This window comes from Meriones unguiculatus, chromosome 14 (assembly GCF_030254825.1).
Source record: "Meriones unguiculatus strain TT.TT164.6M chromosome 14, Bangor_MerUng_6.1, whole genome shotgun sequence".
Taxonomy (NCBI): domain Eukaryota; kingdom Metazoa; phylum Chordata; class Mammalia; order Rodentia; family Muridae; genus Meriones; species Meriones unguiculatus.
This window is the reverse complement of record NC_083361.1, coordinates 83084629-83102982: the sequence shown is the minus strand read 5'-3', so window position 1 is coordinate 83102982 and position 18354 is coordinate 83084629. Positions and strand designations below refer to the sequence as shown.

Genomic DNA, 18354 nt, shown 5'->3' with positions numbered 1-18354 from the left:
CTCCTCTAGCTAGATAGTTTGCTCTAGAGACTCCAAGCCTCCCGGCCCACAGAGTACCAAGTACTGTCTCTCGCCATTCAGTCATGTCCAGCCTAACAGAAGTTGTAAAACTACGGTAATACATTGATGTTCTATTGTCAGCAGCTGAAATATACACAAAACAATTGCTTATGGTGGATTTTCAGTTTCAGAAAAATACTGCACTGTTTTGAATTGGTAATGTCCATTTATGTCTCTAAACTTAACCATCATTAACAAGGCTCACTTATTACTAGTTTTAAAAATCAGAATTCTAAAGACTATATAATATTCTTATATAAGAATCTGCTCAAGATGGTACAAAAACATGTTCTAAAACAGTGGCTGACCACTAAGAATAAGAATGTTATTCAAACAACAACAAAGTATTGCTTTAAAGCCTGTTTCAAATAAATGAAACTTGCATTTCATTTCCTTAGTAAAAAATGTTTTTTAGCAAGAAAAAAATATTAAGTGTGGCCTAGAAAACAAAAAGCCAAAATTCTCCTTGCATCACTTGCTTTTCCTGAGTTTCTAAGATTAATGCCATTTTTAGAACTCATTTTACATACACAGCCAGGTTCAATAAGAAACACCTTGACAGCATCTCTCAGCTGGAAAAGCATCTCTGCAATATGAAAGCAAATGCTCTTGTTTCTTTGGAACTCAGTTCTGTATGATGCCTATCTCTGCCCTTTTAATCACATCACAGATCTTCCCCAAATTAACTCTTTACATGTTTAAAGACAGACACCTCCTTCAATTATTCTGTATCAACACTATTCCTATTCAATTAGTGTTCCTTCCATAAGGAGCTTTATTGTATCAAATATTTTTCAAGTTTAGGATCAGAACATAACTATATTCCAGGTACGACCTCATCAGGATCAAGTGAGATTTTACCGCACATTATTTTGTGTACCAAATATATGTTAATTATACACATTATGAGATAAGTATATGTTGTTAGTGGTGGCTAAACTGAATGTTTCACACACGCTATAAAAGTATCCTTCACTAAACTATTGCTCCTCTTTCAGTCCAGTATTACTATTTTTCAAGAAGAATATGCTGGGTATTAAATCCAAGGCCTCCCATATGTTAGGCAAGCACTTTACTAATTAACCGTATCGCTAGACCAAGTAATTTCTTTCATTTGTCTTGAGAGAGAGATTCTCTACATAGCCCTGGGTGTCCTTGCCCTCACTATATACAACAGGCTTCAAAGCACAAAGATCGGCATGTGCTGTCAGATGTGGCAGAGGAGCATATTCTTGAGGAAGCCAAAATACACTTTTCATGTTTCAAAAATGAAAGAGTGGACAAGACAGCTCACCACATTTACCAGAACTCACGCCAGGGAGCTATTAAGTTAGAAGCTATCAAAAATGCCATGCAATAAGCATCTCAATTATACTACGCATAAACACTCCCAATTAAAAATACAAAAAAAGGTAATGTCATCCAGAAAATATACAGTCTTTACAACCAGGACTAGTCCATACAATGCCTGGGGCTTCGTAAGGGGCCCGGATCCAGGCAGGGATGCTAGCTAAGCCACTCGCCAGCCTCATCCCTCTCAGCATGATGGCTTCGGTACAAGTCTGTAGGAGACATAAACTGACTACTGCAGTAAAGGAGCACATGTCCACCACCTAGTTAATGCTGGGTTGGTAAACAGTCACTAAAACTCAATGTTTCTGAATGGTTCTAACATTTCTACATTTATGTGGTCAGAGCTGAGCATAAAGATTAAGTGTAACACAAGCAGGGCCTGGTGGTACATCCCTTTTCAATCTCATCAATCAGGAGGCACAGGCAGACAATCTCTGTGAACTGAAGGCTACCGAAGAATACATAGTAAGACCCGGTCTCTAAAAACAACCACCATCAAATAATAATAACAACTCATAAAAGACTAAAAACCGCCTACTACCACTTCGCTAAACAAATCCCTATTGTTAGCATGAGAAAACAGTTCTGGCATTTTTTATGAGCACGGACTTCTGAACTGTGGCTCAGACACATCATTTCAAGTTTAATGTTTATCAGAAATAGATATTAATCTATGTGAAAAGGGGGATTCTTGGTTTAGTTTTGGGCTTTGATGTTTTGGTTCTGTTTGATTTTCATCTTTATGAGACAAGGTCTCATGTAGCCTAGGCTGGCTTTAAACTCACTGTGCAGCCAAGGACAACCTTGAATTAATTAATTAATTTTTATAATTTTTTATTAATTACAGTTAATTCACTTTGTATCTCAGCTGTAGCCCCCTCCCTCGTGCCCTTTCAATCTCACCTTCCCTCCCTTTCTTTTTTGCTTTGTTTTTCAAGACAGGGTTTCTCTGTATACTCTTGGCTGTCCTGGACTTGCTTGGTAGACCTGGGTGGCTGCCCCAGCCAACCTTGAATTTCTGATCCTCCCACTTCTATCCAGGGTTACAGAAATGGGCCCCTAGGTTCATTTATGTAACAGAACTCCAAGGAAGCACTCTATGAACTAATACACCCCTAGCCGCTTCTTCTGGTTTTCTGAAGCCAGATACACCCAGAAATAAAGCCAGTCATGGCTGAAAAGGGGCAAGAAGCACTACAGGAATTTTAACTGTCTGTTGATAAATACATCTTTAACAAAGATTAAAAGTTTCAATGTTTAGAGTTAGAAACTTATAAAGAGCAAAACTAAAAAGAAGGAGGCAGGACTCTGATATGGCTCTGTGCACAAACCTGAGGACCTGAGTTCAATCCCTAGAATCTACATAAAAGTGAAGAGAACCAACTCCCCAAAGCTGTCCTCTGACTTCCACATAGTCGCTGTGGTCCCAGCATGTGAGACACACACACACACACACACACACACACACACACACACACACACACACACACGCAACAATAACAAAACAAGTTAATGTTTTTAACATGACATGCTCTTTAAAAAAAAGTGGGAAGAGAAGAGCAAATGTTTACTGAGCATGCAATATGGCTCTAGCATAATCTTTCACATATTTCTCCTAACAGCTTATAAGGAGGTGTTATCTCAACATAGGCCGGGGAAGATGGCTCAGTGGGTACACTGCTTGCCAGGGAAATATCAGGACCAGAGTTCTTAGCGCCACAGTCCATGTTAAGTTGCAGTGGGCATGGCAGCCCACCTGAAATCCTGCACTCAATGTCTCTGCACTGGGGATCCCTAAAGCAAGGGATGTGTGGTTGGCCATAATGGCCATATTGGAGAGCTCTAACCTCAACTGAGACCTGACCTCAATGAACAGGTAGAGGGCAGTTGAGGAAGATTCTCAATGTCAGCCTCCAGCCAATTCACATGTATGTACAGTTGCTCACAACACACATGCATACCCATACAGAGACATGCAAAAATTAAATGAAAAACAGGAAAAGAAATCTTAAGAGATAAGAACTAATGTTTCTGTAGGTGGTTAAAAAAAATAATAAACCCGGATTGAAATACACTACTAGCAAAAACAAACCTCACAAGGTGGACATACTTAATGGTGTGCCATGAAAAACTGTTTTAAGAGTACAAACATTAGCAATAGCAAACATGATTATTTCTCTGTTATTGTTTCATGATTTACAAAACAGAAGAAAACATTTTTTTGGAAGTATTCAAGGCCACTAAGGGGGAAGAGAATCCTTGGCAGTAAAACATCATGAAGAGGACCTTCTAAGTATCTGCATTTACAAAGAGGAATAATGAATTTTATTTCAGGAGTACACTTGCTTACCTTTGTTTAGAAACTTAGTAAAAAAAGAACCATGCCAGGCAGTGGTAGCATATACTTTTAATACCTGCAGTCTGAAATCAAGAGGGAGGCAGATCTCTATTAGTTTGAGGCCAGCCTGGACTACAAAGCCAGCTCCTGAGCAACCTGTCACAAAAAACAAAACAACAACAACAACAACAACAAAAAAAAAAACCCAACCAAACCAAAACAAAACCCACCATCACCACCACCGTCAAAAGAGAAGCAGGCAGCTATACCTGATAATAATGCCCATGAAGTCATTCAGCTCATTATTATTATTATTATTATTATTGGAAAATGAAAGTTGAGCTTTACTAATCAAATCAATGTTACGAATGGATTAGTAATCATGAGTAAAAATATGTTAAAAATAAAAATAGAGCAAAACTCAAGTAAGAGTTCATGTCAAAGCAGCTATTTATAACCAGGAGTTAGGTGAGTTTTCCCCATTTTTATTATACCACTAATATTTCAAAAATTATTATATAATGTGGTTATTTATGAGATTTTTATAAATAATGAAATTACAAGACAGAAAATTAAAAACACAAAAATTCTCTGCAGAGGGCCAGTATCATTCACCTATTAAAAAAACAAACGAAAACAAAAAACCAAACTAATTTCAAGGTGTTTGACTATCAGTACAAATGAGAAATTAAAAAATAATAATAATAAAATAAAATAAACAAAAAACTTTTTTTAAAGGACTGCAACAAAAAAGCACAATGTTCTTCAGAACTCCAAGAAAAAACTGTATGGATGAACAGATCAAATAGAAAAGTTAGGAGAAAAAGACGTATACAGTGCTTTAATATATTTATGTCTAAGAATATTTTCTTCCACACATGTAGCTTATACAATAATATCCATACCACCATAAATTGAACACACAAAGCATATGCCCTCAAATGGACTGAAATGCTATTTAACTTTCTTTGGTAATATTAAGTATCTACTATGGACACTGCTGAATACTAGCCTTAGAAAATGTATCAGTTCCCATTAAGAAAAAGACCAACCTGGCCTTCCAGAGCACATTCCAGTAGAGAAGAGATCAAAGAAAGCAGTATGTAAAGAGATCCCAATAAAGGTACCTGACAATGCATTTCCAAGAAGAGCCATCTTGATCATCTTGTTCTTCTATGTACATTCTGACGTTGTGGTCTTGATCCAACTGGTACCAGTACATGAGGCCATCTTTGTCTCGCCCAATTGGCTGGAGACGCATAGTATCAGCATCTTCCTCATTAATTATATTCTTGAATTTAAGATTGTCATCAAACTGACACTCACAGAGATACTGAAAAACAGTTATGCTGTGGCTTAAAATACTGTGCAAACATTTCTTCAAAATAAAAACGATACACTTTGAAGACTGACTCAGGGCAGAGCTGAGAAACCCCACTGTTCAATTTGCTTTGCCCCTACTCTACCAATTTATTGTGCAAAATCTGCCTAAAGCAACCAACTCTAAAAGGTGACCTTGAAGGTAACATTTTAAGTTTACACCAATGCAGAATTTTAACACAAACACACACAAATCATATTATATTGCTAAACTATGAGTTTTGTGCACTAAAACTACCATTGTGTAATACTGTATTTAAATTTTCACTTTTAAAAACTATTAATATAATTGGCAAATAAAAATCCGATACACTCATGATTCAATATACAAACCATCGTATATTGTACAAAATATTTAAATTTTCACTTATTTTTAAAACTATTAATATAATTGACAAATAAAAATCATAAACACTTGTTTAATATACAAACAATGTAGAATGATTAACTAAAGCACACTCTATGATGAGAACACTTAAAATCTACTAACAATTTTCAACTATATAAATCAACCTTACATATATCATCCAAGTACTTGAAACTTTGTAAGTTTACCCCAAATCTGCCCAATCTTGTTGACAGTCCACTGACCAGGGTTAAACACCACCTGACTCTTTAAAGTTCTGCATTAAAATAAGAACATGGTATAATTTCTTCCTGAGCCTGGCTTACTACACTTAATACAATGTCCTCCTAACTTAAAAATGTCTTAAATTACATTTTTACTTTTTTTTTAAATCTGCTTCGGGGCACACGTGTCGCAGCTTGCACGTGTAGATCAGAGAACAACTTATGGAAATAGTTCTCTCCTGCTGTCATGTGGATCCCAGGACTGAACACTCACAGCTTCACCCTTGAGGGTAGTTGTTTTACCCACTGGCCCTATCAGTAGCACCTTTTCTTAAAGACTGCAAAGCATCCAGCATGTCTCTGCATGCAGCATGCATTTCTTATTCACTAGGGTCCACTGTAACTGCTGTATTGCACATGAGAGCACAAGGAGAGGCTCCCTGCTGACTTCATTTCCAGAAGAATCACAGCCAACAGTGGGAGTGTGGAATCATGAGGTCTTCCACTTAGACATTTCTGGCAAACTGTCACACATTTTGTTCTGAAACAGTATTTTTTAAAAATCCTAATTTTTTCCCTTTCCTCTGAAGGCTGCTGTAGGAGAACTACTTAAGCCTAAGTTTGCAAAATAGTGAAGTCTAGGTTCAAACAACAACAAAAACAAAAACAAATCAAAACAAAAACAAGGACAAATTTGACTACAAATATAAATGCTAAGTAGATAGGGTACCTCAGAAAAGTCCCCTACATGCATCTTGTGGACTTTTCATATGACCTAAGAGAGCAATTAAAATCTAACAATAAAATAACAGCTACTTTTTAGCCATATCTTATCTCACATACATACTGACATTGTGGATTAAGAATCGCTTAGCTTTGGGGCTGGAGGAGATGGCTCAGTGGCTAAAAGCACTGACAGCTCTTCCAAAAACCTGGGTTCAATTCCCAGCACCTACATGGCAGTTCACAACTCCAGCTCCAGAGGATCTGATAGCTTTTCACCAATGTACATAAAAAAAATAATAATAATAAATTAATTAAAAAAAAATCACTTAGCCAGGAAGTGGTGGCACATGCCTTTAATCCCAGCAGAATCAGGCAAATCTCTGAGTTTCGGGCCAACCTGGTCTACAGAGTTGAGTTCAAGATAGCCAGGGGTGCATAGAGAAACCCTGTCTCCAAAAAACAAACAAACAAATGCCACAAAAGAAACAAAGTAACACAGACAAACAAAACACCAAAGACTCTCAAGGCTGAAGACGGGTGCTACTGATAAAGCACTGTACAATCTCAAAGCAATAAAGACCTCGTTCATTTTTTTCTACATATTAGCTTCTGTTATACTGACCACTTGGTTAGTAATTGGGAAATATAATGAAACAGAATAAAACTTGAAGCAAAACTATGTTGAGATTGAAAAGACCCATTTTAATCAAGTACTTTTAGTTACATGAAGGATTTTTTTTAAACACATTGGCATGTCCTTAGTTACCTGGAAAACAATAAGGACTTAAAACTGTATTAAATGACTAGATTACCAACAGTCTGTAACATACAGTGATTGATGACGGTGACAGCTGAAACAATGAACAAAGTACCAAAGCAACTGCTTCCTTATTCTGTTACTCTTATCTCTAATCAGAAATAGTAATTGATATACTGTAAAGATAATCCTTAAAAATAGGAAATACAAGAATTGACTTTTATGTGTGCATTGTGCATATGTACTTCTCTGCATGTGTGTGGGTGTTCCTACACATGGAGGCTAGGAGTTAACAGGAGATACGTCTTCACACACCAGTCTCCATTTGTGATTGAGACAAGGACAATCACTGGCAGCAGGGAGCCAGGCTTTGCCTGCTGTACCCATCCAGCTTGCCTCCCAAGTGCTGAGATTATAGGCAGGCTCACAATACCAGGCTTTTAAATGGGCTCTGGAGGTCTGGGCCCTGAAACCCACGCCTTTCGAGCAAGGACTCTATCTGCAAAGCCATCTCCTCAGCCCAGAAGAGATTCATCACTGAAAACAGGAAAAATGAGAGCCATTGTTCTCTAATCGCAAGTGCCCCCACCGCTTTTTGTTGGGACAGAACAGCCAGGCCGGCCTCAAGTTCAGAACCTCCCTGAGCCAGCCTCCCAAGTACGGGGTTACAGGTGTGCATTCCATGCTCAATTTGATTTTACTTTAAAGTTTTATTACCTTTATTTATTTACTCATTTAGAGGGGCACATGCATGCTGTAGCGCGTATGTGGAACATACAGACAGAGAACAACTCTGCAGAGTCATTTCTCTCTTTCTCCCTTGTAAGTCCCAGGGATCCAAACTCAGGCTGTCAAACTTGGCAGCAAGTAATTTTTACCAACTGAAATATCTTGCTGACCCTTGGTTTTCTTTACTTTGTAATTTAAGCATCAAAGTAAACTTTTAAATTAAAATTACTGCAACAAATAATCTATGTATTACCTTTAAGAGGGCTAGCTTGCACTCAACACTCATTTCAAGATAGCCTTTCTTCTCCATCTCCCATGCCCAGGTACTGTTAAACTCTTGGCATATCTGAAAGAGAAAATTAGTAGCTTAATATATAAAAATGATTTTTGTTGACATTTGTTGTACTTTGGATTTGGACCGTTCCCCCAAAGGCTCAAGTGCTGAAAGCTTATTAGTTTAGTACGTGGGGCCAGCTGTAAAGTAGGTCACTGAAGGGTTTTATTACTGTCCCTGTCTCCTGTGCCCACTTCTGCTTCTGGAGTCCCATGAGATGAAGAGGACTGCTGGTGCACCACCTACTCTCTGCCATGACGTTCTGCCTTACCACAGGCTCAGAAACAGCAGAGCCAAGAGACTACACCAAAACCTCTGACATCATGAGCCAAAATAAACCTTTGTTTATATTGGTTTTCTTAGCCATCTTGTCATAGCAATATAAAGTTGAATAGCAATAAACATTTGTCTTCTATGATTATGTTGTGTTTTTATTAATACACATATATAGAAGAAAGAATCCAGAAATGACAGGCCAATCCAATTCCAACCTACACTGTATACTGCTCAGATCTATCAGAAATAGTTAGTCATGCCTGTAACAACTTAAGAAAGAATTTCTGGAGTTGGAAAGATGGTTCAGTGCTCAAGAGCACTTGCTCTCCTGCAGAGGACCGCAGTGTATTTCCCAGCACCCACATGGCGGCTCACAACCACCCATAACTCCAGTCCAGAAGCGCGCCCTCGTCTAACCGTGGAGGGCGCCAGGCACAAATATGGTGCACATACATATATGCAGACACAACAGACACATAAAAATGAATCTAAAAAGCATTAACAATGACTTGAAAAAAGAATCTGTTGCTTTCTAGTCTGTTCAACAACTGTATGTTTATTTTATGGATATAATTTTTCCACCTGAGAATAATTATTTGAGTCTCCCAAAAGGCTGAAATTCTCTGAAGTCAAAGGGTGACAGCTTGTTCTTTTTTATCACTAGACAGAAGTACAAACCCATGTCAAATTCTACATATATATTCAACAGAACCTCTTCAAATTAATGCCCTCTTTACTATGGGTATAAGTGAAAATGCCACTGCTAGGCATTTTACAGCTTCAGTGACAGGCTTTGACTTGAATGTTTCAGAAGTCTCTTCCTACATACGCGCTTTAGTTACATCAGAGCCACTGTAACAGAGTGAAGAGATGTAGAAAGACTCCACTCAAAAGTCAGTGCAAGCTGGGTGTGGGGCCATGCTTGTAATCTAAACAGAGGTGAGTGAGAAGGACCACGGGGTTCAGACAAGCCCTGACTACACAATGACACCTTGTCTGACACAACAACACAGCTAATGGAGTAAACTTTCCGTGAAGAATTCTTTTTCAGATTCTTTCACAAGGAGCTAGAAAAGACTCAAGTGCAAAATTCCAGGGGGTATTACTTCTCTGACCAAGTGGGTTTTGTTTGTTTTATTTTCAGCAATAAGATAACAATAATACTAATAATAACAATAATAATAATACTGATCTTAAAGGCATAAAACATGCAATGTACCTGCCAATGTCGTGAGTTTTTATTGTTTTGTTTTTTGCAAATCAGGAAACAAATAACAAAATGAAGGGCAAAGCAATAAAACCAATACAAGATGAGAAATTACGCTGGTATCAGGGCATTGGCTAAAACAGATTTGAGACAAACACACAAATAGGAAAAAAGAAAGCTTCAGCAACCCTCTTAATCCAGGGTAAGACGGACTTCCTGGAAGAGGCATGCTTTCCCAGCCTCCCTAATACCACCTTTTACCAACTAGCTTAAAACACACACACATACACACACATACAAACATGAGGTCAATCTTAGGCAAACAATATGACCAAAAACTATTAAAAAAATGGTAAAAGTCTAATTGAAAGGTTAAACTTCCCATTTCCTTGAATGCCACAAAGCCCCCTCTAATTGACTGCATTATTTTGTATATATACATACGTGTATGTGTGTATTCATATAAAAAACAAATAAAAACCCAAGGGGTGTCATTAAAGGAAAACTGTACATTAGACAAGAAATGACTGTGTATCAAAAAGTTAAAGTGGCAGGATCTGAACAGGTCTGTCATACCAACAAACAAGACTTATGAATGTTAGAAAGTCTATGGCAAGATGTGCAAGGCTGCACACTCCTTTAATCCCAGCACTCAGGGAGGCAGTGGCAGATGGAACACTGTGAGTCTGAGGCCAGCCTGGTCTATATAGCATGTCCAGGACAACCAAGGCTACACAGAGAAACCCTGCCTCAAAAAAAAAAAAAAAAAAACAAAGGAAAGTCTATGGCAGCCCTAGACTGTCAGGCAGTACACCTATAGAGCTGGTAGCCTCTCAAATACTGACAATGAGTTACCATATTACTTAGCAACTCTATGATTTACATAGGAAAAATAAAACATCAAAGAAAGAGCAATACTGTTCTCAATGGGCTAAAAGGGTAGAAACAATCCAAATGTCAACAGAAGAACAGAATACAAAATACAATCCACAAGGAATGAAGTATGAGGGGATGTGGCTCACCTGTATAACATAAGGAGGCCTTAGAACAGTGGTTCTCAACCACCTATAGGTTGAATCCCTTGGGGGGTAAAAATCAACCTTTCATAGGGGTCGCCTAAGACCATCAGAAAACACAGGTATTTACATTATGATTCATAACAGTAGCAAAGGTACAGTTATAAAGTATCAACAAAAATAATTTTATGGTTGGTATTCAATCCAACATGAGGAACTGCATTAAAGGATGGAAGCATTAGGAAGGTTGAGAACCACTGTCTTAGACCTACCCCAGCAGCCACCCCACAAAGAAAAAGAAATGAAAACAAACAAGCAAAAAAAGCAGTAACAACAAAAATGAAGAAACAATATCTATGACTATCTGGATGAACCTGAAAAACACGGTAATGCAAGAAATCTCACAAAAGGATACCTATGACAGAGTCTATTGATTCCAGAGTACACAAAACGTCCAAATTATTGAAATTAAAACTCAGAGACAGAGAGATGAACAGTGAGTGCTGTCAGCTTCACAGAATCTAGAACCATCAGGACATGCCTGCGGTGGATTTTCTTGGCTATAACAATTGAAGCGGGAAGAGCCGCCCACTGTAGGGGGCACTATTCCCTAGCTGGGATTCTAGACTAGATAAATGGAGAAAGAAAACCATCCAGTCTCAGAATGCAATCACTGACTGGATACAACGTACAAAGCTAACCCAAGCTCCTGTTCTTCAAACTATGATCCACCATAAACCTTTTCCATGTTAAGCTGCTTGTCAAGAGTATTTTATAAGAGCAACAGAAATGCAACTGAGACATCAGGAGAAAAGGGGGAAACAGGAACTAAGACCTAATGGGTATGGCTTTCACTTTTTAGTGGTAAAAATGTTTTGAAATTAAAATAGGTTTCAAACTCCTTCCAAATATACAAGAAACAACAACAAAAACAAACAAAAAGGCAAAAACATTGACTGAACTGTTCATTTTTAAAGTACTGTTATTTTGAGACAGGTGCATAAGCATACATTGACCTCAAATTTACTATGAAGCTGAGGCTGACTGAATTACTGATCCTTTTGCCTCAGTCTCGTAAGTACTAGGATTACAGATGTGTGCTCCCACATCTGGAAAAAGTGTTAAGTTTATAAAATGTAAAAAAACATCTTGAATCTTAGATTGGCTTGTGTGTTATCTCCAGCAAGAAAATGGGCAAAGAGGTTGCACTCTGCCTAGTAAGGAAGACACACTGATATCATCATCATCATTCTACGTAGCCAGTTGGAGGCCAACCTGGGATACATGAGACCCTGCCTTAAGCCAAGGCAAACCAAGCAGAGACAAAAAAGAAATGTCTCTGTACCAAGAGATCCAACCGATCAATCAATCAATCAATAATCTACAAATACAAGAACACAGGACAGAAATACCTAGAAATACCAATACAGCCAATGAAGGAAGAAAAGCCATCACAAAGTTTTTATTCAAGCAGTGACATCTGTGAATAGATCAGAAGGATTAGTGACATTTTACCCAGGAAGGGGGCAGAGTGTATAAAAATTGTTTTTTATTATCTGTCAAGTGAGTCACATGGGGGTGAGTGAGACAGGGATAGGAGAGCTCCAAGCGATCTGATGTCCTGACCAATGTAAGTACCTACACAATAATGGTTTTCAGACACACACACATACAAATAAAAGCACAAAAAAAGAACTTTTTACTGATATTTTGTACCCTCCGTTTATACCCCATTTCACTAATTTCTGCCCTGATTTTTATCACTTTTTTCTGACTACTGATTGAGGGTTTAACTTACATGGAAGTTTAAAATCACATAGCTTGATATTCAAATCTTGCCTCTCCCTACCAGCAGGGTGATTTTGTTGAGTCAATCACCTGTTCGACTTGGACTTGCAGGTTCTTCTTCTGTAAATGGAGGTTTGGGGCAAATAAAAGATAAGGAATGTGCCAATCACATACTCGCTGTGTCATGCCTCCATTATATATATGCAAACCTGAAAGGAATTCTAGAAAGCCATAAGAAGAATCAATTAGAATACAGGTAGGAGTTACAAGAGCTGGTTAAAAAAAAAATTAAAAAAAAATAAGGTATGCTAGTAATCTTCAAAATGTAGGTAAATACTATTTTCCAACCCTAGCTTGTGTATACAACAGGCTTAACGTGTAAATACAATTGTTAGTGATAGATTCATCTTAACTTCCCATTTTTATTATCTGGGGATTAAGCATATATTTTGCTGAACCACTTCTAATATTATGTTCTATGTCCAGTATGATAGTGAATTTTGAATCATATTAGCACAGATCAACAACAATGGTTTCATTATGCTGTTTTTATACATATACATAATGTATATTTTATGACTTTTCCCTTTGTCTTATTTTGATACTTTATTTTATTTATATGAGTGTTTTGCCTGCAAGAATACACATGCACCATGCAGTGTCCATGAAGGTCCTGGAACTGCAGTTACTCGGGTAAACATATGGTGCTAGGAACAAATCCTGGGTCCTCCGAAACAGCAGCAAGTGCTCTTGATGGCTGAACCATTATTCCAGCCCCCACACTAAATTTACATTCATTGCTTTGGGGGTAATGTTCCACTGTCTTTACTGTAAACTAGGCAATTTACTGTGATCCGATTCACCTCTCCATAACACTCTTTCATGCCCCTCCCCTTCCTGTCCATCCCTTCCTCTTTCCAACCAGTCTTACTGCTGACTGCTTATGTCTTTATAGATGATGTTTTACAATTAACTATCTGTCTGTCTGTGTGTGTGCATGAGTGTGCACATGCACCCATGAAACATGTATGCACCACAACATGCATCTTGAGGACAGTGGACAACTTTTGGTTCTCTTCTTCAATCAGGTCATCAGCCTTGGTGAGAAGTATCTGAGCCTCTGACTCTGAGCCTCTTAACAGGACCAACAGTGAATATTCTGAAGCTAAGATTCTTGCTAAATCTAGAGAAACCTGCTGTATTAAAATTTTATTTATTGTCGATTCATCTATATATATAAAATCTTGCTTTATGTATAATAAATGTTTAAAATTTACCATCTTTACCTTTTTAACTGTGTAATCCAGTCATTATCCATTTTATTCAGGATTTTGGGCAGCCATTACTACTTTTCATTTCTAAAATATATCTAGACTGGGGAATGGCTCAGTCAGAAAAGTATGAGCTTTGAAAGCATGAAGCTGTGTGTCCAGATCCCCAGGACCACGTAAAAGCCAGGTGTGCCCATAATCCCAGTGCTGGAGGGCATAGATTGGCAGATGTCCAGAGCTCACTGGTCACACAGCCTCGCTGAGTGACTCTAGGTTCAGAAAGAGAGTACATCAAAAAAATAAGGTGGAGAGAACTGAAGAATACAGCCAATACCAACCTTCAGCCGCCATACGCACATACAGACATGCGTGCGCACAAGCACACACCACTCCCGAACTCCAATAAATTCTTTAACCATTACATTTTCTTCTATCTTACAGGTAAGCTTGTAATCTACTTTCAGTCTATACAGATTTTCTTATTCTCGAATGTTCCACGTAAATGGAATCATAGAATACTTGTCTCTGTTTCTTGTTTTGAGGTTTTCTTTTAGCATGTCTCTCCTGATGAACATCTTGTCTCTACCTGTAGGCTCGAGTGAACGATGCAGCAATAACCATTAGCATAAAAGTATCTGGGTCCCTACTTTTAAAAATATACCTGGAAATGAGGCTGCTAGGTCACACGGCAAACCTACAATTGGATTTCTGAGGAAACGTCCAACCCTTCCACAGCAGATGGACCACATTAGATTCTCTTGAAAAACGTGAAAGGATTTAAATTTCCTCATTAACTCTGTCATGCCCCTGCATCTAAAACTGTTATCTTACTATATATAAACTAGTATATCACTATTGCTTAAGATTGCATTTTTGCCAGGTGTGCTGCTGACACCTTTATCTCCAGCACCTGGGAGGCAGTAGGTTGAGGAGTTCAAGGCCAGCCTTGGGCTATGTAGCAAGCCTGAGAACAATCTCGCCTACTTAGAACCTGTCTCAGAACAAAACTGCATTTTCCTGACTAATGACATTAAGCATATTTTCATGTATGTAAAGAGTATCTTCTGTGGAAATGTCCCTTTTAAAAATCTTGTTTGTTTATTGAGAAAGAGTGTCTTGAAAACAAGGCTGGCCTCAAACTCATTACGTAATCAAGGATAACCTTGAACTTCTGATTCTCCTGCCTCGGCTTCCAAGTGCTACAGAGTGTGTCACCACATCTGGGTTGTTCAGTGCTCTAACACAGAGCTTCATGTACAGGACGCATCACTCTTACTGACTGAGCTACATCCTAAACACTGAAATGCATATGTAAACACATCATCTTTTTCTGAATGACTGTCTTTTCTGTTGAGTTTTAGGAGTACCCCTCTCCTTGAACATTTTGAAGATTTTGTTTATGTAATGACTGTCTACATGTACGCATGTGAATCAAGTCTGTGCCCACTGTCCGTGGAGGTCAGAAGAGGATGTCAGGTCCCCTAGAACTGGATTGCATGCTGAGTGCTTGTCAAAGCCTGGCGAGGTTGTTCCTGGGAATCATCCTGAACTCTCCAAGGCAGGGTCTCGCAATCAAATACAGAGCTGTGGATATGGCTACTATTACTACCCTGCTTGATCTACGAATTTTGTCTCCACCCACCAAAGCCAGTATTACAGGCAGGTTGCCACAAGCACCTGGCGTTTCTGTGGATTCTGGGGATCCAAAATCAGCACTTGCTCAGTAAGTACTTAACCACCGACTGAGCTCTTCAGCCCCTCGGAGTTTGTTGTTGTTGTTGTTTTTATTGTTTTTGTAAATAATTTTTATTTTATGTGGCGTTTTGCCACATAAAATATGGCACATATGTTTGTGTGCAGGTGTCAGATCCCTTGGAACTGGAGGTCCAGACAGCTGTGAGCTGCCATGTGGGTGCTAGGAACTGAACCTGGGATCTCTGGAAGCCAGTTCTCTTAACCACCGAGCCACCTATCCAGACCCAGAGTTCTTAATATATCCTAGATAGTAAACTTTACAGATTTGCAAGGTACACAGTTAGAGCATGAACTATCTCATTCTACAGGCTTTTCTTGATTTCTTTATAACGTCCTCTGATGCACAAGTTTTTCATGAGATAAAGTCTAATTTTTCCTCCAGCTGCTTATACTTTCAGTGTCATATCTGAGAATATATAGTTGAAATGCCAGATCACAAAGATTTCTCTTGAGAGTGTTACAGATTCCGGGCTTAGCTTGTAAAATGCTACCGTAAATCATGAGAAATTCTCTCTATTGTATTCTGTCTTCTCAGTTCAGTCAGGAATCAAGAAAAGTATATATTATTACGACTGCTGATTGCATTTCTAAAGCCTTTTCTGTATAGGAAAGTAAGGCACTATTCTTACGGAATTTATTTCAAACAATATTTAATTTGCCTATGAAGGAGTAGTACTTCCGAGTGTTATTCAAACATAATGATCAAGTGGTCTAACTGCTGTACACTTCAAGTAACTAAGTGGGAAATGCAGGATGCTGAAGTCTACCTACGGAGCACTCTCTCCCAGCCTTAACCTGGATAATAGTTACTACATGACTCACTATGGGAAAGTATTAGGTATGTTATTAGGAAACAGCCATTGAGCCATCTGAGGTCACATAGTAGCTCTGTAGAAAACTCAGGAAAGTACAATGTAGCATTACTATATCCACAAGCATAAATAATTTTAGTCAAATTCAAGTAAATTTGTTAAGAAATGAATACACAAGAGGGAAAATGTTATTTAAAAAAGTTAGTGTTAATATTTACACACACTTGGTTGGGCTCCAAAAACATGACAACAGCATTCTGAGAGCATTCATCCAGTTTTATTTAATAGTAATTAAGTTGCATTTAGTGGTAGTTAACTTACATACTTAGGAATTAGGAGTCGACAAGCCCAGGTGTGTCAACAGTTGGTTCCCACTTGCTGTTACTACGTAAAGTTAGGAAACCTTTGGGACATTTGTGTTTCTTGGTCCAGCTAGAAGACTGGCTATCCTACACTCCTGCAAACAAGGCCTGGGCCACTTCTGCTACTGCCTTCCTTAAAAAATGGACTAGAACCCTCAGAACATGCAAGCCAAAACTTTCTGAAAGTTACTTCTACTGGGTATGCTCTCACAGGGATGAGAAAAATAATTGATACAATTACATGAACACAGAATAACCAGTGCTCTTGAAGGTTCAGAGCATGTGAGGATGGCTGCACTGTGTGAGAACTGAGCATTCACACTACAGTACAGATGGCCCTGGCTTCTGTCCTTGCTTCGCCATCCTCTAGCCGTCTGTCAGACCAACATGGGAATTACCTGTACATGACAAAGAATGGACACTGCGTGCACAACAGCACAGTGCCAAAAGCAAGTTCTCCAACGGTAACAGACACTATTTCCTTATGAAAAAAGTAAATCCTAAAAAAAAAAAAAAAAAAAAAAAAAAAGAGTGTGTGAACAAAAAGTCCCAGAAAGAAGCTTTATCACACCGTGAACAAAAAAAACAAAAAACAAAAACAAAAACACGAAAACGAAACAAAACAAAAAAACTCCTGGAAGGAACTTTTGTGTCTGCAGAGAGTGGAATGTTGGTACTGAGGAGATTAGGTTCAGAGGCTAACTACTACTTTTCCTGGGCTAGTTTTAGCCTTCTGGAACAGCCATGCCTTGCCCATATGTCCATATCAAATCATGTGTACAAATGTTCATACCAACATTATTCCCTCCAAAGTGAGAAGACACCTAAATGTTCATGGACTGGTAGAGGCCACCAGAAATAACCAAACAACGAATACTATGGCAATAAATAGAAATAAACACTGACACATGCTATAATATGCACAAATCTTGAAAACTCTGTACAAACTGAAAACAGTGAGATACCAAGTCGGCTTTGTAGCCCCTTCTAAAAAATGTTCAGAACTGGAAAATTCTGGCCATAAAAGTTAGATCTGTGATTACTACAGGTTTGACAGAAGAAAGAAGGTTTACAACTACAGGAGATAGATACTAAGTTTCTTTCTTGGGTGACAGAAAGGTTTTAAACTAGAGTGTGGTATTTAACAAAAGCCAATAAAGCGTACACTTTAAATGGAGACTCCTATTACATGAATTTGCAATCTCTCCATTTTAAAATTCCACAATGAGTTAAGTACCACTTATTTCACTTCTGAGAAATACAGCTGTAAACATCTAATTCTTATTAAATATGATCAAATTATCAAATGCTGAAAGATGCCCCTTGTGAATTCATAATTGGTGACAGCTTCCAGAGAATAAAAACAACAGGCCAAGGGCTGTGGGTACAACTCAGTGGCTCTGCAGTGTGTACTGTGTACAAACCTTGTTGGGTCCCAGTACAGGTTTTGGGCAGGGTTGGGTGCAGTGAGGGAAATAAAGAGGTAGTGGAGCAATGGCATTTTGAAATTATTTAGATCTAGGCTATGAGTTACTGTATTTATTTACTTTCAAAGGATTTCTATACTTACTAAGTACCAAAAATGGTCTTTTATCTTCCCTTTCTTTTTCTTTTTCTTTT

General features: G+C 38.3%; 1 protein-coding gene across 1 annotated transcript in view; it reads right to left on the bottom strand.

Annotated features, from left to right (window-relative positions):
• Nucleotides 1–18354, bottom strand: part of Rsf1 (remodeling and spacing factor 1) — a 122015-nt gene that overhangs the window by 60063 nt on the left and 43598 nt on the right. Inside the window, exons 3-4 of the mRNA XM_021634798.2 lie at nucleotides 8167–8259; nucleotides 4879–5084 (exon numbers count right to left, since the gene is read on the bottom strand). Of these exons, the coding sequence (XP_021490473.1) occupies nucleotides 4879–5084; nucleotides 8167–8259 (299 nt within the window). The remainder of the gene's footprint in view (nucleotides 1–4878; nucleotides 5085–8166; nucleotides 8260–18354) is intronic.